This window comes from Danio rerio, chromosome 21 (genome assembly GCF_049306965.1).
Source record: "Danio rerio strain Tuebingen ecotype United States chromosome 21, GRCz12tu, whole genome shotgun sequence".
NCBI lineage: Eukaryota > Metazoa > Chordata > Actinopteri > Cypriniformes > Danionidae > Danio > Danio rerio.
This window is the reverse complement of record NC_133196.1, coordinates 40,125,001-40,151,011: the sequence shown is the minus strand read 5'-3', so window position 1 is coordinate 40,151,011 and position 26,011 is coordinate 40,125,001. Positions and strand designations below refer to the sequence as shown.

Sequence of the window (26,011 nt, the reverse complement as noted above, 5' to 3'; positions counted from 1 at the left end):
GCTAATTACAGAACAAACCATCATTATACAGTAACTTACCTAATTACCCTAACCTGCCTAGTTAACCTAGTTAAGCCTTTAAATGTCACTTTAAGCTGTATAGAAGTGTCTTGAAAAATATCTAGTTAAATATTATTTACTGTCATCATGGCAAAGATAAAATAAATCAGTTATTAGAAATGAGTTATTAAAACTATTATGTTTAGAAATGTGTTGGAAAAATCTTCTCCCTGTTGAACAGAAATTGGGGAAAAAATAAACAAGGTGGCTAATAATTCTGACTTCAACTGTATATTTTTACATTTGCTGATATTCGTTTTTGTTTTTTTGTTTTTTTTTGTCTTGCAAGGTGAATAAGGAGACTAGTATGGACGGTCTCCCTCATTCTACTTCTGTAGTTCGGCCCAAAGAGCGGCGACATGATGTTCATCAGCAAAACCCTTTTATGCGGGGAAACACCATCATCAGGTCCAAGACATTTTCACCTGGACCTCAGAGCCAGTATATCTGCAGGGTGAGAACAGAGACACACACATGCTGAATAGGGCTGCACAATATATCGTTTCATCGCAATGTGCACATCAGCAATAATCACATCACAAAGATATGCAATGTCCAGTCTGAATTATAGTTGATCAGGAGCTACAGAATTGCATTCATTATTGTGTTTATATGGAATTTATATGATTTATGCAAAAAAAATTGTACTCTGAATTTTTGTCTTTTTACATTTGAAAGCAAAAGCAATATTATTTCACTTAACCCACTGGCATATCATTTCCTTAAAACAAGCAAAAAATAATAATAATTTTCGCTTCATTCTTCTGATGATGAAAACTAAACTATAGTTTTTCTTGGTCTAAGAATTCTTTGGATATTTGGATTGTGACAATTTAATTTTTATACCCAAATATTGTTAGACTTCCCAGAAAACCATCAAATAGAGTTATTTAAAAATTGTGAAACTATATTCACATTGCAATGTTTATTGGCAATGAGTTATTTAGTTAGTAAGTTATTGCCCAAAGAAGAGGCTTTCTTACAAAATAGACAAGCTTAATATGCACGCACCGGCCACTTTATTAGGTACCCCTTACTAGTACCAGGTTGGACCCCCTTTTGCCTTCAGAACTGCCTTAATCCTTCGTGGCGTAGATTCAACAAGGTACTGGAAATATTCCTTAGAGATTTTGGTCTATATTGACATGATAGCATCATGCAGTTGCTGCAGATATGTCGGCTGCATTTCCATGATGCAAATATCCCTTTAAACCACATCCCAAATGTGCTCTATTGGATTGAGATCTGGTGACTGTGGAGGCCATTTGAGTACAGTGAAATCATTGTCATGTTCAAAAAACCAGTCTGAGATGATTCGTGCTTTATGACATCCTGCTGGAAGTAGCCATCAGAAGATAGACTCTGTGGTCGTAAAGGGATGGACATGGTCTGCAACAGTACTCGGGTAGGCTGTGGTGTTAACATGATGCTCAGTTGATACTAACGGGCCCAAAGTGTGCCAAGAAGATATCCCTCACACCACTACACCACCCTTAGCCTGAACCGTTGATACAAAGCAGGATAGATCCATGCTTTCATGTTGTTGATGCCAAATTCTGACCCTACCATCAGAATGTCGTACCAGAAGTCGAGACTCATCAGACCAGGCAACTTTTTTCTAAGTTTCTATTGTCCAATTTTGATGAGCTTGTGTGAATTGTAGCCTCAGTTTCTTGTTCTTAGCAGACCCTCTGTGGCACCCGGTGTGGTTTTCTGCTGTTGTAGCCCATCTGCCTCAAGGTTCGACATGCTGTGTGTTCAAAGATGCTTTTCTGAGTGGTTAAGTTACTGTTGGTTTTTCATCAGCTGTAACCACTCTGACCTCTAGCATCAACAAGGACAACATTTCTGCCCACAGAACTGCATATTTTCTGGATATTTTCTCTTTTTCAGATCATTCTCTGTAAATCCTAGAGATGGTTGTGTGTGTGCCTCTCTGGCACCAACAACCATACCACGTTCAAATTAACTTAAATCACCTTTCTTCCCCATTCTGATGCTCGTTTTGAACTGCAGCAGATCTTCCTGACCATCTCTACATGCCTAAATGCATTGAGTTGCTGCCATGTGATTGGCTGATTAGAAATTTGTGTTATTGAGCTGTTGGACAGATGTACCTAATAAAGTGGCCCGTGAGTGTAAAAGACTAGAAGACAGTGAAAAAAACACTTGACATGCAAAGGGGTACATGCACTCATGCGCCCCAGTAAATAGCGACTGTAATGCCAAAAATACTTATCCAGCATATGTTTTACTCAGCGAATGCCCTTCCAGCTGCAACCCACCACTGGGAAACATCCATACACAGTCATTCACAGACATACAATACAGCCAATTTAGCTTACTCATTTCACCTATACCACAAGTCTTTTGACTTGTGGGGGAGCACACGGAGGAAACCCACGCCAGCACGGGGAGAACATGCAAACTCCACACAAATGCCAACTGACCTAGTCGAGGCTCAAACCAGCGACCTTCTTGCTATGAGGCGATTGTGCTACCCACTGTAGCTGTAGCTACCAATTAGACAAATGAAATAAAATAATCAGTGCACCTTCCAACTAAAGTATGAAAAAAATAGAAAAGCTATCTTACATTTTTATTGTTTTACTGCATAAGCTGTTTTCATTCTTTACCCATTTACATATAACAAGTTGTTCTAGAGCTCATTAATTTGATTACTGTTTTTAACCTTCATTAAATCACCAGATCAACCGCAGCGACAGTGACAGCTCAACATTGTCGAAGAAGTCTCCCTTCGTCCGGAATGCCTCTGAGAGACGCAGCGTTCGCATGAAGAAGGTAACAAAATATTACACATTCACCCATCATGTGCAGTTCATCTGAAGTCGACATTAAGCTTGAAGTTTACTTCTTACTATTTAGTTTTTTTTAATTGAATTGCATGTATTTCATCAACCCAAAAGTCAAACACTTACTTTAGAAAGTGGACTTTAAGCTTGTTAGCAGTAGATTAATATTTAATAGAGACATTTCTGTGCTGACCTGAGTTTAGTGTTAATGAAGCAGTCTTACAGTGAGAAAATGGGTTCGCTAAGCCCCTCTGCCAGCTATTAAATAGTCCCGAAAGGTCAGGTTTGCTCTCACTGTGCCTTGAAGACAAGCTACATTTAGTCTTTTATAAAACGATAAGCATAAGTGCAAGTTAGGGTTGGTTTCCTTAATGAGAGAACTTTAATGATATATAGAACAGGACTCACTCTGAAAAGCGTTACTCTGAAAAGATAATAATATACAGTGCATCTAGAAAGTATTCATAGTGCTTCTCTTTTTCAACTTTTTTTTATGTTAACAGCCTTATTCCAAAATGAATTAAATTCATTTATTTCCTCAAAATTCTACACACAATGAAAGAAGATTTTTTGAAAGTGTTGCAAATTTATTAAAAATAAAAAACCTGAAAAATCACAAGTACATAAGTATTCACAGAAAAGGAAACAGTTGCTTAATAACTTCAAATATTTTTCAGAAATATGAGAACATTAAAGGGAGGCTAAATCTCCAACACTATTCTTTAAAACATGTCCTTTTCTGGAATATCTGAATATATGTTCTGTTAAATTTTTTTTTTTTTTTTACAGATATCCAGTCCTTAAACACAAATAAAAAAATAAAACAAATATTACACTGTTATCTGCCAGACATTTTTAATCGCCTATATAACTGTAACCATACCGAACTGTTCTTAAGGCCCGAGTAGTCTGGTACGGTATGGTTTGGTTCAGTGCGCTTTTATGGTCGTTTCCACTGTCAAAGGGTACCTAAAACCGAACAATACTGTACCACTTTTTGATCACCCTTTACAAAGGCTACCTAGTAGGGATGTAACAATATTGTAAATACCGTCATACCGCAATAGTAATATTTTTCAATATTACCGTAGGCGCATGACTCAATAAAACAATTTTTCTGAGAAAAGTTTGCTTAGGCGAATGAAGCGAACGGGAGGTAGCGGGAACTACAATTCCCATCAGCCTAGGCGTGGCCATCATCCTTTGCGATCTGTTGTTACTACAGATCCAGTATATACGGAAATGGAGTGTGCTGCTAGTAGCGGGGAAGAAAAAGAGCTGGAAATGATCGAACCTAAAGCAGGTTTTAAATCAGATGTGTGGAAGCATTTCGGTTTCTTTCTAAAAAGATACGAAAAAGTTGAAAAGGTGACAGACAAAGACAAAAACAGTATGCAGGCACTGCCAGACTGTGGTGAAATATAAGTCGGGGAATATGACTAATAACAGTCATGGGGACTGCAGAACACAGCACACTTGTTAGATTGATGCAGACATTGACTTGTACCGCAAAGAAACCTCTATCTCACTCATGGCTTGCCCTCTCAAGTGGTGGAAAGACGATGCACAACGTTGCCCACTGCTGTCAACCTTGGCTAAATCATATCTCTCTGTCCCAGAAACCTCAGTCCCAAATGAGAGGGTTTTTTTTCTGTTGCAGGGGACATGGCCAGAGACCCCAGCTTTTACCAGATTATAGTTATATGATAATTTTCCTTAAAAGCCCATCTCTATCTAAGTGAGTGAGTGATTAAATGTTGAATGTGATGAGTTCAACAACACTAAATTGAAACTATTTTTTTATATGCTTTAATAGTTTTTTGTTATTAAAATTGAAAAATTGAAGTTCCTGTTTCGAAACTTACAGTAAGATGGCTAATTTGTATGTCATTGATATGTTCAGTGCTAAGGTAAATAAACACTTTTGGCACTTTTTTCGAGTCTTTTCATTAGTTTTGTTTTTTCTGTAAATTATTCAATAAATACCGTACCGTGCCATTCATATTTTTTAAAAACACAGCCAAGACATTACACCGTAATAATATATACATATAATAACAAGCCATGGTCGGACATGGCCTTGATGAACACCCACAAAGCCAAGAAGAACAAAATCTGCCGTGTCCTGTTGTTTTAGGAGCTTGCTAAAAGTGCGAGCGGTTTTACTTTCTCCAGAGAGCTCGGTTTCTATATTTGAAATAAAGGAAATTCTTGAGCTCATATTGATAACGTGTGCATGACCATTAATCTACAATTAAAAAAAGTTAATGATTTATGACTCATGTGGATTCGGAACAGTGGATTGTGATCCGTCACACCCTTAAAAAATAAGATATGGACCTGATAGCAAACCATAGCATGAGACCTCTTTTAAAGGAAAATTCTCTCTTTCACACCCACAGCCACCAATGCAGGTCAAAGGTCTGGATGGCCTCCTGCGCACCTCTCTGGATCTGGAGCTAGACCTGCAGGTCACTCGCACGCGACACAGCCGTCTGACCGAGGAGCTGCGCGTGCTGCGGGAGCTTAAGGAACAGATGGAGAAGGCACGGCAGCAGGGCCAGCACGTCCTTCCCACATGGGTACAGGAGGATGAGCGCTTCTGTCTGCTGCTCAAACATGCAGAGAGACAGGTGAGTCCCAAAGCATTTTGACAATCAACAAATACAGAAATCTGTTACACTTTCTGATTTTAAGTCGCTACTGTCTGCACAGACCCAGGAAGAGCAGCTACAGGAAAAGAGGGTAGAGAAGATGATGAGAGCAGCGGCCAAGGATGTACATAAGATTCGTGGACAGAGCCTCAAGGAGGTTCCTGGGGTCCAGTCCTTTAGGTAACTGCTGTTATCTACTGTTTATGCAAAACATGATCTAAGCATTGGTGTACTGTTTTTTCTGTGCTCTGTCCCTTTAAAATGAGAAGCTCATGTTTACACAGCCCCTTTTATGCTTTTAAGGTTTATATTTTGATTTGAAGGCCTCCTTTTATATGTTTACATGGATCAAATGTTTATGCATTATCAGGGTGTCCGCGGGGTCTTAAAGTATTAAAAGTTGATGAATACATTATGAGAAAATGAGGGCCCTTAAAAGTTATTAAAAAGTCTACATATATGCAGTGCATCCGGAAAGTATTCATAGCACTTCACTTTTTCCACATTCTTATAGGATACAGCCTTATTCCAAAATGAATTAAATGTATTTATTTCCTTAAAATTCTTTACACAACACCCCATAATTACAATGAGAAAAAAGATTTTTTTTTAATTGTTGCAAATTTATTAAAAATAAAAACCTGAAAAATCACATGTACAGGAGTATTCTCAGTCTTTGCCGTGAAGCTTTAAATTGAGCTCAGGTATATTCTGTTTCCACTGATCATTCTTGAGATGTTTCAGCAGCTTAATTGGAGTTCACCTGTGGTAAATTCAGTTGATTGGACATGATTTGAAAAGGCACACACCTGTCTATATAAGGTCCCAGGGTTGACAGTGCATGCCAAAGCACAAACCAAGCATGAAGACAAAGGAATTGTCTGTAGATATCCGAGACAGGATTGTCTCGAGCCATAAGGCTAGGGAAGATTACTGAAAAATTTCTGCTGCTCTGAAAGTTCAAATGAGCACAGTGGACTCCATCATCTGTAAGTGGAAGATGTTTGGAACCAACAGGACTCTTCCTAGAGCTGGCCGACCATCTAAGCTGAGTGATCGGGGAAGAAGGGCTTTAGTCAGGGAGGTGATTAATAACCCGATGGTCACTCTGTCTAAGCTCCAACTTTCTTCTGTGGAGAGAGGAGAACCTTACAGAAGGACAACCATCTGTGCAGCAATGTACAGGCCTGTATGGTAAAGTGGCCAGACTGAAGCCCCTCCCTGCCTGGAATTAGCCAAAAGGCATCTGAAGGACTCAACCATAAGAACCATAAGAAAGACCATATGAAACAAAATTCTCAGGTCTGATGAGACTAAAATAAACTCTTTGGAGTGAATGCCAGGCGTTATGTTTGGAGAAAACCAGGCAACGCTCATCACCAGGCTAATACTATCCCTACAGTGAAGCATGGTGCATGGTGGTTTTTCAGCAGCAGGAACTGGAAGACTAGTCAAGATAGAGCGAAAGATGAATGCAGCAATGTACAGAGACATCCTGAATAAAAACCTGCTTCAGAGTGTTCTTGACCTCAGGCTTTACAACATCTCGGTGAATGTCTTTGAGTGGCCCAGCCAGAGCCCAGACCCAAATCCTATTAAACATCTCTGGAGAGATCTGAAAATGGCTGTACACCGTCGCTACCCATGCAACCTGATAGAGCTGGAGAGGTACTGCAAAGAGGTGTGGGCAAAAATTTCCAAAGACAGGTGTGCCAAGCTTGTGGCATCATATTCAAAAAGACTTGAGGCTGTAATCGCTGCCAAAGTTATCAACAAAGCATCGAGCAAAGGCTGAGAATACTGATGTACATGTGATTTTTCAGCTTTTTATTTTTAATAAATTTTTTTCACATTGTCATTATGGGGTGTGTAGAATTTTGAGGAAATCATTGAGTTTAATCCATTTTGGAATCGCTATAAATACTTTCCGGATGCACTGTACAACCAGAGTTTGCTTGTTTTGACACATTATTGAAAATATGTGGCTAAGAAATAATAAAATTAGATTTTTTTTTAGAGGGGATCATTAAAAATGTTTTCTACTGGCCGTTAAAAAATGTTTAGTAGTCAACCCCATATAAGTCTGAAACTTTATTCATAATGGTCTTAAAAAGCTCTTAAATCGGACTTTGTGAAACCTGCAGAAACGCTGATTATGATATTGCCCTTACAGCTATGCTTTTAAACAGGGATTACACATCTAACATCATGTAAAAAAGTCGAACAGACATTTTCTATCTAACACAATGTCTGCTGTAACCTCTTTCAGAGAGAAGATGGCCTTCTTCACCAGAGCGAAGATAAACGTTCCCGACCTACCAGCGGACGATGTGTAGAAGATAATCCATCTTTATGTCTCATTTGGAGGCGAAAACTGACATCTGGCGGTATTATGAAGAATGGTGTGACAGGAAAATGTATGTAGGGCAGGAAACGTCATTTGAAAACACTGGGTTTTAACGCTCAACTGAAATTGTATAGATCCATGTTTATTTTTTTTGGTTTTAGATAGATTTATTTTTTAAATTTCACCACGCTCTGTTACTAATAAGTGTATGTCGGCATCTGTGCTAGGTATTTTAGTGGTCATTCAATACATCAAGCTGGACTGTGTACTGTATCTCTTGATGATGTGAATACAGATATTTACGGTACTATTTTTATCTATAGCACAAGGGTTCAGGACTCTTACCTTTTTGGCGAAATGAACTGGCAGAAATCCTTAGTCACGTCCCTTTATAAACAAAGCACATCTGTTCTCGTTTCCGATCTTTTGTTTTGCAGATGTGTAAATGCTTACAGATGCATGAAACTAAAGCATGATGAGTAAACTAGACCGGTTAGTAGCCTAAATCGATTGCTAACAGCGTGTTCGTTTTGTTAATCGCACTTGCAAACGAGACACGGGATAGTGCGAATATAAATCGATGTAGAAACTGCACTTAGCTCCACAGACTCTCAGGTAGAATGTCAGATAGTTCATGCACTTTAATAGAAAAAAGGCATTGATATAGAGCAAAACAAAAAGCACATTGTGAACGCAAAGGTGGTGTTGTGAGTGTTATTGATGTGAAACTCGTGATTCCCGGCAAATCGCCTCTATCGAATGTGTTTTTCTCGGCGGCGTATTGTAATAGTTTGGATTAGTGAATGGTTTGGATTTCTTTTATTTGAAAAACACCCTTACATCCATCAACATGTTAGCTTTGTGTGTGCGAATGAACATGAACAGTAGCATCGTTTAATGTCAAAGCCAAATATTAATGAATTTTTGATTTATTATATTATTATTATGATTTTATTTCAACCTGACAGAGCTTTTAGTGGGTTGAATCTCACAAAAATGGATCATATTAGACCTAATAAACAAAAGACACAGAAAAGGAAATATATTTTAAATACAATTTGCAAAAACTAATGAAAAATGTTGTTTGCAATCCCTTACGCGAATGTCACAAGTCACATTTTAAACTCATTCGTTATATGCACATTGGAAACATTTTGTGTCAATCCCATTTAAAATCCCACCATAAACCCATAGGATCACATGTGAAAGTCATGAGATGTGGGAGTATTGAAAACAGTATTAAAAATAAATAAATAAATAAATAAATATAGAATTTTGAAATTTTTTTACAATTACAATTATTGACATTAACAGTAAATACTCCCACACATTGACTATTCACTGTTTAGTTTTTATGTGTGAATTGAAAATATTTGCATATATTTAATTTTTTTATATACTGTGGATGCTAACAACATAAGTATATTTCAATGCATCCGGAAAGTATTAATAGCCCTTTACTTTTTCAACACTTTTTTTATATTACAGCCTTATTGTAAAATGGATTAAATTCATTTATTTCCTCAAGATTCTACACGCAATAACCCATAATGACAATGTAAAAAAAGATTTATTTAAAATTAAAACCGGTGGTGTTCTTTGAGCCATTGTCCTGTTGGAAGATGAACCGTCGCGCCAGTCTGAGGTCAAAAGCACTCTGAAGCAGGTTTTTGTTCAGGATGTCTCTGTACATTGCTGCATTCATCTTTCCCCCTATCTTGACTAGTCTTCCGGTTTCTGCTGCTGAAAAACATCCCCACAGCATGATGCTGCCACCACCATGCCTCACTGTAGGGATGGTATTAGCCTGGTGATGAGCGTTGCCTGGTTTTCTCCAAACATAACGCCTGGCATTCACTCCAAAGAGTTCCATTTTAGTCTCATCAGACCAGAGAATTTTGTTTCTTATGTTCTGAGAGTCCTTCAGATGCCCTTAGGCGAATTCCAGGAGTGGCTTCCGTCTGGCCACTCTATCATACAGGCCTGATTGGTGTATTGCTGCACAGATGGTTGTCCTTCTGTAAGTTCTCCTCTCTCCACAGAAGAACGTTGGAGATCAGACAGGGTGACCATTGGGTTATTGATCACCTCCCTGACTAAGGCCCTTCTTCTCTGATCACTCAGCTTAGATGGCCGGCCAGCTCTAGGAAGAGTCCTGCTGGTTCCAAACAACTTGCACTGTCCTCATTGGAACTTTCAGAGCAGCAGAATTTTTTCTGTAACCTTCCCCAACCTTCCCCAACCTTGTGCCTTGAGACAATCCTGTCTTGGAGGTCATTCCTTTGTCTTCATGCTTGGTTTGTGCTTTGACATGCACTGTCAACCCTGGGACCTTATATAGAAAGGTGTATGCCTTTCCAAATCATGTCCAATCAACTCAATTTACCCCAGGTTATCTCCAGTTAAGCTGCTGAAACATCTCAAGAATGATCAGTGGAAACAGAATGTACCTGAGCTCAATTTATAGCTTTACGGCAAAAAGTGTTAATACTTATGTACATGTGATTTTTCAGGGGGTTTTTTTTAATAAATTTGTAACCATTTAAAAAAAAAACTTTTTTTTCCACATTGTCATTATGGGGTACTGAGTGTAGAATTTTGAGGAAATAAATGAATTGAATCAATTTTGGAATAAGGCTGTCACATAAAAAATGTGGAAAAAGTGAAGCGCTATCAGTACTTTCCTGATGCACTGTATATATGTATATAGAGACTATAAATATAGGTCAAAGAGGCTTTAGATATTTTAAGTGACTTACATGTACAGACAAAGCCTTTAAAATGCAAGTAAAGACATAATTATTCTGAACTGTATGTAATTAAAATATTAAAATGTGTTTGTGTACACTACCTGACAAAAGTTGTTGTCGATCCCAGTTTTAAGAGCAACAAATAATAACAAATCACAGGAGAGGGCAAGCTCTTCAGCAGGGTAGCAATCATTCTCATACATCAGCCTCCACATAAAAATTCCTGCAAGCAAAGAAGGTCAAGGTGCTGCAGAATTGGCCAGCCCAGTCACCAGACATGAACATTATTGAGTGTGTCTGGGGTAATATGAAGGAGGAGGCATTGAAGATCAATCCAAAGAATCTTGATGAACTCTGGGAGTCCTGCAAGAACGCTTTCTTTGCCTTTCTTTGACTTTAATAATAAGTTGTTTGAGTCACTGCAGAGATGTATGGATGCAGTCCTCCAAGCTCATGGGAGTCAGACACAATATTCATTCTTTTTCCACTGCAGCAATACTTTACATTATGTACTGTACATTATTTCTGTTAAGTTACAAGACTTTTGTGTAAGCAAAGTCAGACCTTACTGTCCTAATTAAATAATTAAAAATCAAGGCATGATCGTATTTTATTTTGGTAAAATAAGCGTAATCGAGAGGATTTTGCCTTTTGTATAAGCCCCTTCTGATACCAAAGAATCAACTAGACGATCAACTAGAAGTCAAGCTATTATTTGGTGTTCCTAAAATGTATAGGTGACAAGACTTTTGTAAGGTGTTGTATATATAATTAAGCTCTCTTGTTGATTTCTTTTCTCTATAATGGAAAATAAAAAACATAGTTCTGTATTAAAGGTACTTGGCGAGAAATGCCATGAAATTTATATCAAACTGCATTAAAAAACATTTTGTTTTTTGTTTTTTCTGGAAAAATATGGTTTATTTCTGTGAGATTCACCCATTTATAAAGCGCACCTTTGAAATCTGTACATTACCGCAGCAGTGAAAACATCTGGGGCACTGAAAGCTGTTGAGAATTCCCCGCACTTGCTGTAAACGCTTAATAATGTATCGTATACCACTGCAGAGATCGTCTGTGTAGCATTTAGAGTCAGAAAAGAATCGCCGGTGACTTGCGCTATGTAAACGAACGACTAATCTAATATTGATTTTCTCTAAACTCTTCATCTTAATGCAAATGTTTTCATTTTTCGAGTTGATAGTAGATGACTATGAATGCTACTTCTACGTCATTAAAATCCCTTTCAAATATACCTGTAGCTTTGTAACACAGGCCAAGTTGTTTATCTGAAAGTAGCACTTAAAAACAAGAATCTGTAGTTCGTGTGAGCTGAAATGGTTTTTTGGCACAGTCAAGGATGACATTACCAGCATAATTGAGTATTTTTGTTTGCTCACGTCCAACAAATTCCTACTCTTCATATGAGTTGATTTGGTTCACATGTATTTGGTCCCCTGTTGGTTTACTTCATACGTTACGTTTATAATGAGATTCTCTCATGCTTCATTATTCAATCTTTTTTTTCTGTCTTTTTGCTCAGCCTCATATTAGATAATAATGTTGTTTGAGCTGCTGTAACAATATTTCAACATTCATTATATTGCTTATAAGAACATGTTTGAATGAAAAAGACTGTGGAAAGCTGTTTTAACATTTAAAAGAACATTATTTATTTGTTTTTGGAAAAAGACTGCGAGTTTTACCGTTTTTGAATCCAATCAGCTGATCTCCTGGTCTGGCTAGAGTACTTTTAGCTCAGCATAAAACATTCAGTCAGATTAGAACGTTAGCATCTCACTCAAAAAGAGAACAAAACTATATATATATATATATATATATATATATATATATATATATATATATATATATATATATATATATATATATATATATAATAAGATAATAAAATATATAAAATAAGAGTTTTGATATTTTTTCTATTAAAAGCTTGTATCTTCTGTAGTTACATTGTGTGCTAAGTCCGATGGAAAGTAAAGATATCTGCTTTCTAGGTTGATTTGGCTTGGAACTATATTGTCATTCCAGCGTAATAATCAAGGAACTTTGTTGCCGTACCATTGCTGCAGCAGGTGCAATTATATTACGCAGCTAGATATCTAGCTGGGGACTATTTTTATGTAAATAAGATAGAAATAGCTTTCTTATTTTTAACTCAGTTACTGTCAAAGTAGTTAAAGTAACTGAGTTACTGTTAAAGTAACTGTAACTCAGTTTAACTCAGTTACTTTGACTCAGTTATTTTTACGGTGCCTCAGTTTAACTTTTAGTTACTTTAACTCAGTTACTTTAAAGGTAACTCAGTTTAACTCAGTTACTTTAACGGGAACTCAGTTTAACTCAGTTACTTTAACTCAGTTACTTTAACGGTACCACAGTTTAACTCAGTTACTTTAACTCAGTTTCTTTTAACAGTAACTCAGTTTAACTCAGTTACTTTAACAGTAACTCAGTTTAACTTAGTTACTTTATCTCAGTTACTTTAACTCAGTTACTTTAACGGTACCACAGTTTAACTCAGTTACTTTAAATGTAACTCAGTGTAACTCAGTTACTTTAACTCAGTTACTTTAAATGTAACTCAGTGTAACTCAGTTACTTTAACTTAGTTCCTTTAACAGTAACTCAGTTTAACTCAGTTACTTTAACTCAGTTACTTTAAATGTAACTCAGTTTAACTCAGTTACTTTAACTTAGTTCCTTTAACAGTAACTCAGTTTAACTCAGTTACTTTAACTCAGTTACTTTAACGGTACCACAGTTTAACTCAGTTACTTTAACAGTAACTCAGTTTAACTCAGTTACTTTAACTCAGTTACTTTAAATGTAACTCAGTGTAACTCAGTTACTTTAACTTAGTTCCTTTAACAGTAACTCAGTTTAACTCAGTTACTTTAACTCAGTTACTTTAACGGTACCACAGTTTAACTCAGTTACTTTAACAGTAACTCAGTTTAATAAGCTTAAGACTAATAAGCTAAGCTTAGACTATTTTTAGGTGCTGCTAATATCATTGTGCCTGAGTGATAGTATAGTTCCTAGCCATATCAGCTTTGAAAATAGCACCTTTTCATATTAGGTTGGTCTCAGTATATGATGTAACTACAGAAGAGTCAAGTTTTAAATAAGAAAATCATTGAAAGTCTTTTTTGACAATTTTTAAGAAAGATGCTGATTTAGTGATTTATGCTAAGCTTCGCTAAAAGTACTGCTGCCAGACCTGGAGGTAATTTTAGGGGACTTGTATCCACCACCTCCCCCCAAAAAAGTGGAGTGTTTCTTAAATGCATTAACTACTATTTACATATGGAAGATGCTAACAATTAATACCTTTTTAAAAGACACTAGTTCTTATTCGTTAGATACTGTATTTGTTACAAGTGCTTTTACATTAGGTAGGCAACTAGTACCTATTTATTAGATACTTGTTCTCATTATGCACATACTAGTGCTTCTTCATTAGATACTGGTACTTGTTATTAGCTACTATTACTTTTTTATTTGAAACTATCACCTATTAGATAAATGCTAGGATTTATTAATTAGGAGCTAGTATTTATTTTCGCCGTGACAAGTTGCATTAATGAATGTCAACACTTGATTTTGACTAGTATGTATTCCACTTTTTACAGGTAATTATTTTATATACTAATAGTTATTTATCCAGCAACTTATACTCTTTGGATACTTGTACCTATTACATTGATAATTACTTTTATCTGTCTACTTTCTATTTATTTGCACTTACTCATTACATAGTACTTATTGATCAGCAGCTACGTATTCAACGCTACTACCTATCTGATATTTAATTAATAGTATGTAAAAATATTTACTAGGCACAACTGGAATTCATAACTATTTAAAACTAAATAGTTAATATCTCATTGAAGTCTCATTGAAGTCAATGCGGGAACAATATAATAATTACTACTCAATGCTGAAAGAAATACTAGCTCTTCAAGTACTGGTTTAATAGTTACTATTGTCTGATGAATAAGAACTGTGTAGTAGTATCACTAGTAGATATTAAATAAGCTCTAGTACTTAAAGGGAAAGAAACTAGTGTCTTAAAAAGTATTAATAGCATGAAAATAGATATTAGTACATTTTATTGGTCTAATGTTAAACTGTTTTCCATAGCGAACCTTGATGTGCTTCAAAGAGATAGCACAGTGTCTGAAACTAGTGTGAAATCTGGTACTGATCCCTACAATGATCCCATCTGCAATGCTCATTTACGTTCTCTGGTCTGTGGCTCCACCTAGTGGAGAATTGGAGTTTGTACTTTATTTTTGGCAGCACTCTTGATACGAAAACCCTGACATCTCTCTAAAATTAGTTTAGGAGATGGAGATTGCATGTATACTTTGGTTGTGGTGCATTATAACAACATTTACAACCCATGTGTAAAATGCTGTCCTAAAGCTTGTAGCCAAATATTGAATCCAAATAGAAGCCTCTTTTTAAAGCTGTAATACTCGGTTGTTTTGTTTTCTGCGACACATTTTTCTCGTATAGGTCCTGTAGTTTATAAAAGTACAGACATTTATTTGTTTTTATTTTTGATCTTTATAGGCATTATTCTCGCTGTTTAGACCCAGTTAAAGAGACAGTTCACCCAAAAATGTCAATTTAGGAACATTTCACGCAGACAAAGTCAGGTCATCTTTGAAACACCTCTCGGGTAGTTTGCTCGGGCATTCAGTCTGACAATAAAATTTAATTTTAGGAACTCCCATTAAAATTAAACAACAACAACTGTGTTCTTAGTGTCTTTTCCAAACGTCCGAATCGCACAAAATCTGCAGAAACTCACGACTGGTTCGAGTCCCTACCCTTGAGATTCGTCATTCTATAGCGATGGCTGATTGGCTCCTGTACTTGAAGGCGGGGCTTCATTCACCATATTGACCGTTAGACTTTTCCCTATTCAAAACGAGTGACATGTCTTGTATATTCTATAAGCTGTGTCTCATTTCAGAGGCTGCATCCTCCGAAGGATGCACACTTCAAAGGGGAGTCCTTCGAAGTCCACACAGGCTGAACCGAGCGTCTTGAAATGAGACAATCTTGCCTACAAAGGACAAATCTTGTCACCAGGCAACTGTTACATCTGGTGTTAATAAGCGCTGATAATTTTTTAAAAAACTTTTTATATATTTAAGTGATTTTAAAACTTATTTTAAGCGATCTGAAGGCAAAATACGGTTTATAAAAGCTGGAAATATATGTTTAATATATATATAACAATATATATATATATATATATATATATATATATATATATATATATATATATATATATATATATATATGTATATTGATCCATACACATAAACATGTAAGCAGTCTATAAAATCACTCTTTAGTAAGACATGTCATACTCTTTTTGTTTTTTAACATGTGTTTAGATATCCACGTAAAATAAACTTCTTTTAAAAACGTCCTGCCGTTATCAGCACCCAATGAATCTTGGGATGTTCAAGGCCGTGAAGGATCCACCGGTTGTGTCCTTCAGTACCTGGAAAACGAAGGATGCAATTCGAGGCTGCGTTTGAAGAAGACTTCGGATTTATTTGATTTAAGACAGCCTTCGTCGCACTGCGATGACGCAGTGCACTTCGAATGCATCCTTCGTAGGATGCAGCCTATGAAATGAGACACAACTACAAAACAGTTCTTTGTTTGTTTTTAAAGCGCCACCTTTGTTGACGTGAATCAGTTGTCATACCAACTTGCTACTGTAAACAGAAGCTTGCAGTGGTTTCCCCGCCTCTGAGTTCTTCTGATTGGTCCACTGCTTTGCAATCAACATTAATGAGCTATGAGTCGTGTAACTTTGAAAAACGCGACCACAAAAGACGTGACATGGGAGCATAAAGATCGAGCATGTTCATATATCAAAACAATAGAAAAGTAACACACTAGAATAGTAAAATTCTTTGTGAATGGCCCCTTATTTACAATCAACAGTTTCAAACCTGTATGAGTTTCCTTTTTTCTGTTCAAAACAAAATAAGATATTTCAATGAATGTTGGTAACAGCCATTGACCAACCATAGAATTGTATTTCCTACTATGGAAGCTACAAACATTCTTCAAAATATATATAAATTTTGTGTTTATGTCAGATGAAATAAACTCAAACGAGGGCAGCACGGTGGCTCAGTTGTTAGCACTGTCGCCTCACAGCAAGAAGATCACTGGTTCGAGTCCTGGCTGGGCCAGTTGGCATTTCTGTGTGGGTTCCCTCCAGGTGCTCCTCACAGTCCAAATACATGCGCTAAGGTGAATTGAATAAACTAAATTGGCTGTAGTGTATAAGTGCATGTGTGAATGAGAGTGTATGGGTATTTCCCAATACTGGCTTGCAGCTGGAAGGGAGGGATCGGCTGCGTAAACCATATGCTGGAATTATTGCTGATAGGGTTGTCGCGATTCTGGAATTCAACCGTTTAAAGTCAAGTCGATCAGCTGTTTTGTGTATAAGCTGACATAAGAGCGATCCGCTGATGAATCGCAGCTTTAAAATGTTTCCTGTATCTGTGTTTATACACAACAGCGGTGAACTGATGACCTTTACAGCCAATCATAGTCATTTCGGTTGAGCTCAAATGTTAGCGGAAATTAAAGTTTTTAAAATTTCTGTATCGATTGGTATCAAACTCAAGTATTGTGTCAACCTTAGTTGGTGGTTCATTCCACTGCGGTGGCCTTTAAAAAATAGACACTAAGCTGAACGAAAATGATTGAATGAATAATCTCAAACAGGTTTGGAAAATGACAGAATTTTCATTTTCGGTTGGACTGTATCTTTAAGACACTGCCAAACGTAGACTACGCTCTGTGCGATGTGTATTTTATTTTCACTAATTAAGGTACCGTTTTTTAACATTTTTACCAGATTTACAGATTTTACCTTAATTGAATGTAAGCAAAAAACAATAGGTCCCTGTACTTTTTACCTGGAAACACTACGGTTTAGTTCAATTTGAGAGTATACGAACAAGTGTCTAATGCTTTCACTGGTCGTACAGTATGCCGCCGTTCACAGTATGTGTTGGAGAAAGAGTTGTCTGGATCGAGTTGGTGCTCTTCAACTCCATTCTGAGGTTCATAAGGACGTACATATTTGGCTTTTTGTATTTTTTATTTGGACTCTTGGTCCAGTCATGCATAAATCATGTGATACTTGCTTAAAATAATCAAAAGGAAACAAATACTGTCAGTATCTGATGCTGGTAGTCATGAATGATTGTTTATTGTTCACAGTAGGACTTTTATTCTGAATTTTTTTTTTAAATCTTGTATTAATGATGGAAATCGAACCTGATCTGATCACAGTGACGGTTTAAGAAGTACAGCTTGTATTTATTGCACTTTTTGTGATTTGGGTGTGCTGTCTTTCCTTTTCTTGTGAGACTTCTGAAAGCTGTGAATTTTATCATCGACACTGTACTGTCAACCAGAATTGTAAATATATCACCAGCACAAGAATATGTTTTGTAGTTTCACAACAAATATAAAAAAAGTTCTTCTCTTCTAATCTTTACAATGTTTTGTGTGTGTTTGTTATACCGTGTCATTTTTGTACTGCTATGTTCAACGCTAGTCAGAAATAGCTTTCTTATTTTTAACTCGGTTACTTTAATTCAGTTACTTTAACGATAACTTAATTACTTTAACAACAACTCAGTTCCTTTAACGCAGTTGTCACCAAACTTGTTCCTGGAGAGCCGGTGTACTGCAGATTTGAGGTCTAACCCTAATCAAACACACCTGAACAAGCTAATCAATGTCTTTCTAGGTATACTTGAAACATCCAGGCAGGTGTGTTGAAGCGCGTTAGAGCTAAACCAGGGGTGGGCAAACTCGGTCCTGAAGGGCCAGTGTCCTGCACAGTTTAGCTCTAACTCTAATCAAACACACCTGCTTATAGATTTCGTGTGATTTTGAAAACACTGATTACCATGTTCAGGTGTGTTTGATTAGTGTTGGAGCAAAACTGTGCAGGACACCGGCCCTCCAGGACCGAGATTGGTGACCCCTGCTTTAACGGTACCTCAGTTTAACTCATTTACTTTAATGGTACCTCAGGTTAACTAAGTTACTTCAACTGTACCTCAGTTTAACGCAGTTACTTTAATTGTTAACTCAGTTTAACCCAGTTACTTTACCAGTAACTTCAGTTAACTTAGTTACTTTGACAGTAACTCAGTTACTTTAATGATAACTCTGTTTAACTCAGTTACTTTAACTCAGTTACTTTACGGTACCGCAGTTTAACTCAATTACTTTAACTCAGTTCCTTTAACTGTATCTCAGTTTAACTCAGTTATTTTAATGGTAACTCAGTTTAACTCTCTCATTCTGCAGAATGGATGGCAACAATAGCCTGGGCCCGGATTTTCAAAAGTAATCCACTAGGATTTTGGATAAGGGATTGGATCAAATCTTGAAAATGGGTTTTTCAAAAGAAAAAACGGATTACATAATCAGATTAGATCACGTAATCCAATCTTGGTTTTGATCCGGATCAAACCTTTAGTTTGGGTTTTTCGGACCTTTTTTGTAGGATCTGGATCACTTTGATCCAAAAAACATGGATTAAACTGATCCCATCAGAAGGGTGGATTTAGCGTGGATTTCATGCCTAAAATGTAATGAAAACTTAAAAAATGTATTAAACAATACTATTTTTGGATCATGCAGTATCTTACGAGATATACTATTTATTCATAAGGTTTTAATTTTATTTGTTCATCTGTCAGGCTATAGTGATTATTGGCTTTAACGTATTTAGCCTTTCTGTATAGGCCTCCAGCAAAGTAGAAAGAGTTTGGCCTCATAAAATAATCCCCCAAACAGCTGTCAAAACTGACCAAAAACAATTAATTTTATTCTGTCACTAATTGATATATATATATATATATATATATATATATATATATATATATATATATGTATTCATCACAATGGAAAATATTTTTCTTATTAGAATATTTATTAATGATGATAGCAATGATTACAGAATAAACAAAAAATGCAAGAAATGGCAATGACTGATTTTTGAAATCTCTTTCAACAATTGCAAAAAGAGACTGAAAGGGCAGAAGCACAGCTTCGCCTGGCAGAGGAACAACTGACTCTGACCAAACTGCAGCAAACCAAGGCCAGACTTGAGATCCCCCTCCTAAAGGATACGCTTCACATCAAATGAGGAAGTCTGAGTTTTTGACATTAAGTATTTTTTTTTATTTACATCTATATTTGAAACTTATTATAAATATCCTCAATGTACAGTGTTTGTGTTGTAGGTCTCAGATGAGCGGACTGCTGGAAAAGGATGGGGTGGGCTTTTTCTTGTTTTTCTTATTCATTATTATTATTAATTTAATATTTATTACATTTTCTTAGTTTTCATTTAAAAAAAAATAAATTATATTGACCCCACGCTGGCTATTCTACTTGTCGCTCTTTACATATCTATAGTTCTACATTGTGATTTCCTATCCTGTTTGAGCACTGGTAATCCAGATTTAGTGATCCTGAAAAGTTCCTATCCAGATCAGATTGATCCAATCCAATGTTGCTTTGAAAAACTGGCTCAAAAAGTAAGCTGGATTACCTGATCACGGATCGCAAAAACAGAATTACTAAATCTGGATCAATTTGATCCGGATTAAACCTTTTGAAAAACCGGGCCCTGAGGTATCAAAGACATTTGTGCTGCCCATTGCATTACCACAGGACAGGGCAAAATCTTCAGCAGGATATTCGCCTTCTCATACTTCAGCCACCACATCAAAGTTCCTGCAAGCGAAGAAGGTCAAGGTGCTCCAGGATTGGCCAGCCCGGTCACCAGATATGAACATTATTGAGCACTTCTGGGGTAATATGAAGGAGGAGGCATTAAAGAAGAATCCAATAAATCTTGATGAGCTCTGGGAGTCCTGCAAGACCACTTTTTTTGTCATTCCAGTTGACTATTAATAGGTCACTGGATATATATAGATTCATCACTGCATTGCAGAGATGTATGGATGCAGTCCATTACTTTATATTCTATACTGTACATTATTTGTGTTAAGTGACAAGACATTAGTCCAAGCATAGTCAGACCTTATTGTCCTAATTGAATCATTGAAAACTAAGGCATGATCATGTTTTATTTTTGTAAAATAAGTGTATTCTAGAAGCATTTGCCTTTCTTATCAGCCACTCCTGATAGCAAATGATCAACTAGAAGTCAAGTTATTATTTGTTGTTCTTAAAACTTGGATAGGCCACAATACTTAGTGTACATGTGTATTTTTGTTTGTGGAAATACAATATATTGTTTTATTTGTCTTAGCTGATGTATAACAATGTATTTACCAGTTTAACTGAATTTGGAGGCTTTTTGGATGTTTTTTTTTTAAATATTGAAAAAAAAGCATCTATAGATTCATATAAATGAATTTATATTTAATGTAAAAGTAGCCAAGGACATTAACATAGTCCTATATTGTGAACACAGCATATACATTAAAATATTAATATTATTTAATTACATGTGCATATATGATTGTATGCAGTTCCTAATAGTAAAATGTATGTATTTTTGACAAATCTACAAGAGAAACTTTCAGTAAATCATTGCAATGATGCCATAAAACGTGAGTCCTCTTTTATACACAACACATAAAATACATAAAATAGCTATTACAATAGATAAGTGCTGTTGCAAACAATAATATAAGAAGTTTACATGAGTTTTTTGGCAATTAATTACATATATGCTTTTTGAGAAAGGCCTATATAATATACAGGGTGGGCCATTTAAGTTAAAATAAATCCGTTATTAGAAATGAGTTATTAAAACTATTGTTTAGAGATGTGTTGAAAAAAAATCTCTCCGTTAAACAGAAATTAATGAAAAAATAAAATAAACAGAGGGGCTCTAATAATTCTGACTATAAGAAAAGATCGTCCATATCTTGACGAGTAGCTTGTAGGTTTATAAACACTCCCGTGGCTCTGCATTATGATTGAAAGGCTCTACTTTTGGCGGGTGTTTTCCCACAATCCCCCAAGACCGGAAGCAGCGCGCTGTGTATCTGTTTAGAGTCGCTGCTAACTCTCCATCAGCACAGCCTCTTTTACATCCCCGTTTAACAGCTCTGCTTTACCAGGTAACCATTCCTCTTTGTATTCCGTCGTATGATGTTGTTTATGTGGGTTTTATAGTTTCGCTTGTATTGAAATGTCGCTTGTTAGGATGAAGGCAGCGGAAGCTAGCATTTTAGGCTAATAGTTACAAACCCATCTACCAATAATCATGGTTAATTTGCTTCTCTGCCTAACTTAATATGACCGACGTCTTATTTGAATAGTTAAGAGGTTTAATTAGATAAAGACACTTTATTCTGAAAGTTCATTAGTAAAATCAGCTTGTCATTTGGTAGATATGTGAATATTCGCCTAAAATGCTTTGATATTAAAGAATCTTTACGTTTATTAGCGTTTCACATTTAATTAATTCAAGTTTTTATTGGAAGATTTGCTGTTATTAAACAAACACTTTCCAGTTGTTGATTTAATTTCACCCGTCGTGTTATTAATGCAGATACATGGAGTATTCTACTAATAAACTCATTATTTAAATCTCCTAGGTAGTCTTTTTAAACATTGATCTCTATCCTTCAATAATCGCCATGTAATTTAAAAGATTTTTATACTTTGTTTAAAATAGGAGTAATTTCCAAGAGAATTGATTTTAAAGCTCATTAACTCAATTTGCTCTTCCTGACAGAGTTTCTTTTTGGCTGTGCAGGACCTCTGGGATTCTCGAATCGGTTCCTCGGCCTTCATCATCATCATGCCAGCCGCACTTGCAGATACCAGTCAAATTATCTGCGAGGTCTGGGCCAGCAATGTGGAGGAGGAGATGAGGAAGATACGACAGATCATTCAGAACTACAACTACATTGCCATGGTGTGTTTGTGTTTGCATTGATGGACCATCAGGATTCTACTAAATTAGGCTTTTCTGACAATTACCAAATTCAAACCAAATAGCATTTCTTACTTTTGTGTTATTTCTAGTCTGAATTTCACAAAAAACACTTTAATCATGAAGCATTTTCTAGACAAGTAAAAAACATTGAATGTTTTGATTTCAGGAAAACATTAAGTTTGTTTTCTTAAAACAAGCAAAATCTTACTTTAAAGCGAAAACAATAATATTTAGCTTGCTGGGGAACAAAATACATACATACATACATACATGCATACATACATACATACATGCATACATGCATGCATACATGCATACATACATGCATATATATATATATATATATATATATATATATATATATATATATATATATATATATATATATATATATATATATATATATATATATATATATATTTGCATTAGGGATGCTCAGATCAGGATTTTTGCAGCTGATACTGAGTACCGATTCCTTGTCGTGGTGATCGCCTGATACAGAGTACTGATTCTGACCTTAAAGTACATCTTTCCTCTAAGTATGACACTTAAGTGGAGTTTTCTCCTTACCTAAGCTAAGAAAATAAATTAAGGAAACAAAATCCCCTGAACATGTCTCTTATAGCCATTTTTTTGTGGACGCTTGTCATGGCCAGAAGCAGCTTTACAGACAATAATAGATAAAATAGTCAAACTTTCCATTTTATACATGTGAAAAGGCCTAATTACATGCAAAGCCTTTCCAATATTTTGCTCTCCAACTAGCACGTCTGTGACCACAGCTCCTATGCTTCGGACAGCCTGACAGCAGCTTGATGAGAGAGACCGGGATGTGCACTCGATATATCTTTACTGTGCTATTCATCTAACCTAACAAAAACAAAGCTTAAAACATCACAGTGCCTCGCACAAACTGTTCTCCTGCTAATTCACTCACCTTTATGATATTTAGTTCAAAATCTTATCTTATTTTATTTTATTATTTTATTTAGTTCAAAACACCTGCGATTGGTTCATGAGAGCAGCGAGTACATGTTGTATGCAATCAAAAAAAAAAAGTTAAATATTAGTGTTAGCTTATTGTTATTTCATCAAACATGATAAACACATATACATGGGCGTACTGCTGGTTAAAATGCTAATTTTTGTAGATTTAGAGTGGTGGACTTTAAAATGGTCCTGACCATTAATTTACAGGACTATGGTGACATAAGAAAACAGCTATTCATTGACTACATATAAATAGACCTTTTTCAATTGCTGCGAACACATTTAATATGCAACGTAGTAGGGCTGTGCGATTTAACCGAATCACAATTTGAAACGTTGTGATTAGTTAATCGCAAGAGGCTGCAATAAAAAATATATACTGTATGTAAACAGAAATAATGATTAAGATCTTTAGAACTAGTCCGCTATGCTTCAGAAAATTAAACTTGCTCGACTTTCTATCGGTTGTCGTGAACTATGCCACTTCACACGAGAAGAAACAATTAAATCTTGTGTTCGTTTACGACTCCCCAAGACACCCTACGTCAAAAAAAATTGTGCCAGAATTGTTTTATCTGATCGTAGCTAATTGAGTGAGCACACTTTCGTTCTCTCCATTTAGTATTGCACAACTGAACTACGCCCACAATAAAAAAAAAGAAAACAAACACGAAAGCGCTGACAAGTGGGATTATGGAATCTGCTGCTTCAGAAGTATTAATAGACAAAATAATATAAAAGAAAAAAACAGACACGGAACAAAAACCGGTCATTGTTCAGAGCTGTTGCAGAATTGTTGCCACGGTTTACAGATTGTTGTGCTGAAGCTTTAATTAAAGTCAGCTAGGAGCTTGTACTAAATCGTAAATCAAATCGCATTCCAAGTATCTGTCAAAAAATATTTAATTAGATATTTTTCCCAAATTGCGCAGCCTTACAACATAGTAAATGTAGATGGAATGAAGTTAACATTTTTTGGATCAATTAAACTGTATATTGTAAACTTGACTCTGGGATTAAATAAGATCAATATCTCAAATCATATAAATGACATCAATATGCAACGTCCTATTTTTATACTGCAGTTTGTTGATATCATGATGTATCATTAAAAGTGATGGTCACGCTTAACAATAAGTTTCCATTAAGTATTAATGTATTTAAGAAACGATGACCAATACATTTATTACAGTATTTGTTAATCTTTGTTAATTAAAATCATTTGTTATTAGTGTAACTTAAACACAATTTTTCATTTTAATAATTCATTAAGAAGTCTTAAACCACGGTTAATAAATGCTGTACAAGTACTGTTCGATTTTTAGTTCATGTCAGTAAAGGCTAAATAATAAGAACTTATTGTAAATATGTTTGATGTTTGAGCACCATTTCAGCATATTAGAATAATTTTTGAAGCATCATGAGACTTTATGAGCATTGTTCACGAATTGCTTAGAAAATCATTTGTAATTGACACATTTTAGCTAATAATTTAAAATGATTTTTAATTAGCTACATAGCTAGTTCAAATTCAAAAACAATTTCATATTATTCAAAATTCAATTATAAAATGTTATTATTAAACGTCTTGCGTCTCTCTCTGATGCATTTTGCTGTTTTTAAAGCAATAAATATTCCATTGGTCAGTATAGGAGAAAATTTCAGCAAAACATCTTAATTATCTCAAACTATTTGTACGTAGTGGATGTGCTTTAACAAAATCATGACCTCATTAGTGTTTCTTTTGTATCTCAGGACACTGAGTTTCCCGGTGTCGTGGTCCGTCCCATTGGAGAATTTCGCAGTACTGTTGACTATCAGTACCAGCTCTTGAGGTGCAACGTGGACCTTTTAAAAATCATTCAGCTGGGTTTGACATTTATGAATGAAGATGGAGACTACCCTCCAGGAACCACAACATGGCAGTTCAACTTCAAGTTTAATCTGACGTAGGTGTTCAGCGTTGCTGGCATGTCCCTCATTATATCTTACATTATGTTTGACAGATTGATCTTTGTTTTGCAGAGAGGACATGTACTCGCAGGACTCTATAGATCTCCTCCAGAACTCTGGGCTGCAGTTTAAGAAGCACGAGGAGGAAGGAATCGACACACTTTACTTCGCAGAGCTTCTAATGACTTCAGGCCTGGTGCTCTGTGAAAATGTCAAGTGGCTCTCCTTTCACAGGTGATCAAAAAAAATATTCTTAATAAAAAAATGCAGATTTTTAATGTATGGGTCAAATTGTAAGTACAGTAACTTCAATTATCTTCTCATATATATATATATATATTAGGGCTGTCAAATGATTGAAAAAATAATGTGATTAATCACACTTTTTTTGTAATTAATCATGATTAATCACAAATGCCGTA

General features: G+C 35.8%; 2 protein-coding genes across 4 annotated transcripts in view; both read left to right on the top strand.

Annotated features, from left to right (window-relative positions):
* Window positions 1-26,011, top strand: part of wwc1 (WW and C2 domain containing 1) — a 449,056-nt gene that overhangs the window by 93,480 nt on the left and 329,565 nt on the right. The window contains exons 18-22 of one of the 2 annotated variants that reach the window (XM_684183.10): window positions 350-514; window positions 2,770-2,862; window positions 5,276-5,506; window positions 5,589-5,707; window positions 7,797-8,910. The exons of the other annotated variant lie outside the window; for it this stretch is intronic. Coding sequence (XP_689275.6) covers window positions 350-514; window positions 2,770-2,862; window positions 5,276-5,506; window positions 5,589-5,707; window positions 7,797-7,863 — 675 coding nt within the window. The 3' untranslated portion in view covers window positions 7,864-8,910. Of the gene's footprint in view, window positions 1-349; window positions 515-2,769; window positions 2,863-5,275; window positions 5,507-5,588; window positions 5,708-7,796; window positions 8,911-26,011 lie in introns of those variants that run through there. 2 annotated transcript variants of the gene reach the window in all.
* The window catches only part of cnot8 (CCR4-NOT transcription complex, subunit 8), a 13,142-nt gene continuing 8,807 nt past the window's right edge, over window positions 21,677-26,011 (top strand). The window contains exons 1-4 of one of the 2 annotated variants that reach the window (XM_005173877.5): window positions 21,677-21,822; window positions 22,443-22,625; window positions 25,392-25,585; window positions 25,662-25,823. In XM_005173877.5, the coding sequence (XP_005173934.1) occupies window positions 22,509-22,625; window positions 25,392-25,585; window positions 25,662-25,823 (473 nt within the window). In that variant the 5' untranslated portion in view covers window positions 21,677-21,822; window positions 22,443-22,508. 2 annotated transcript variants of the gene reach the window in all.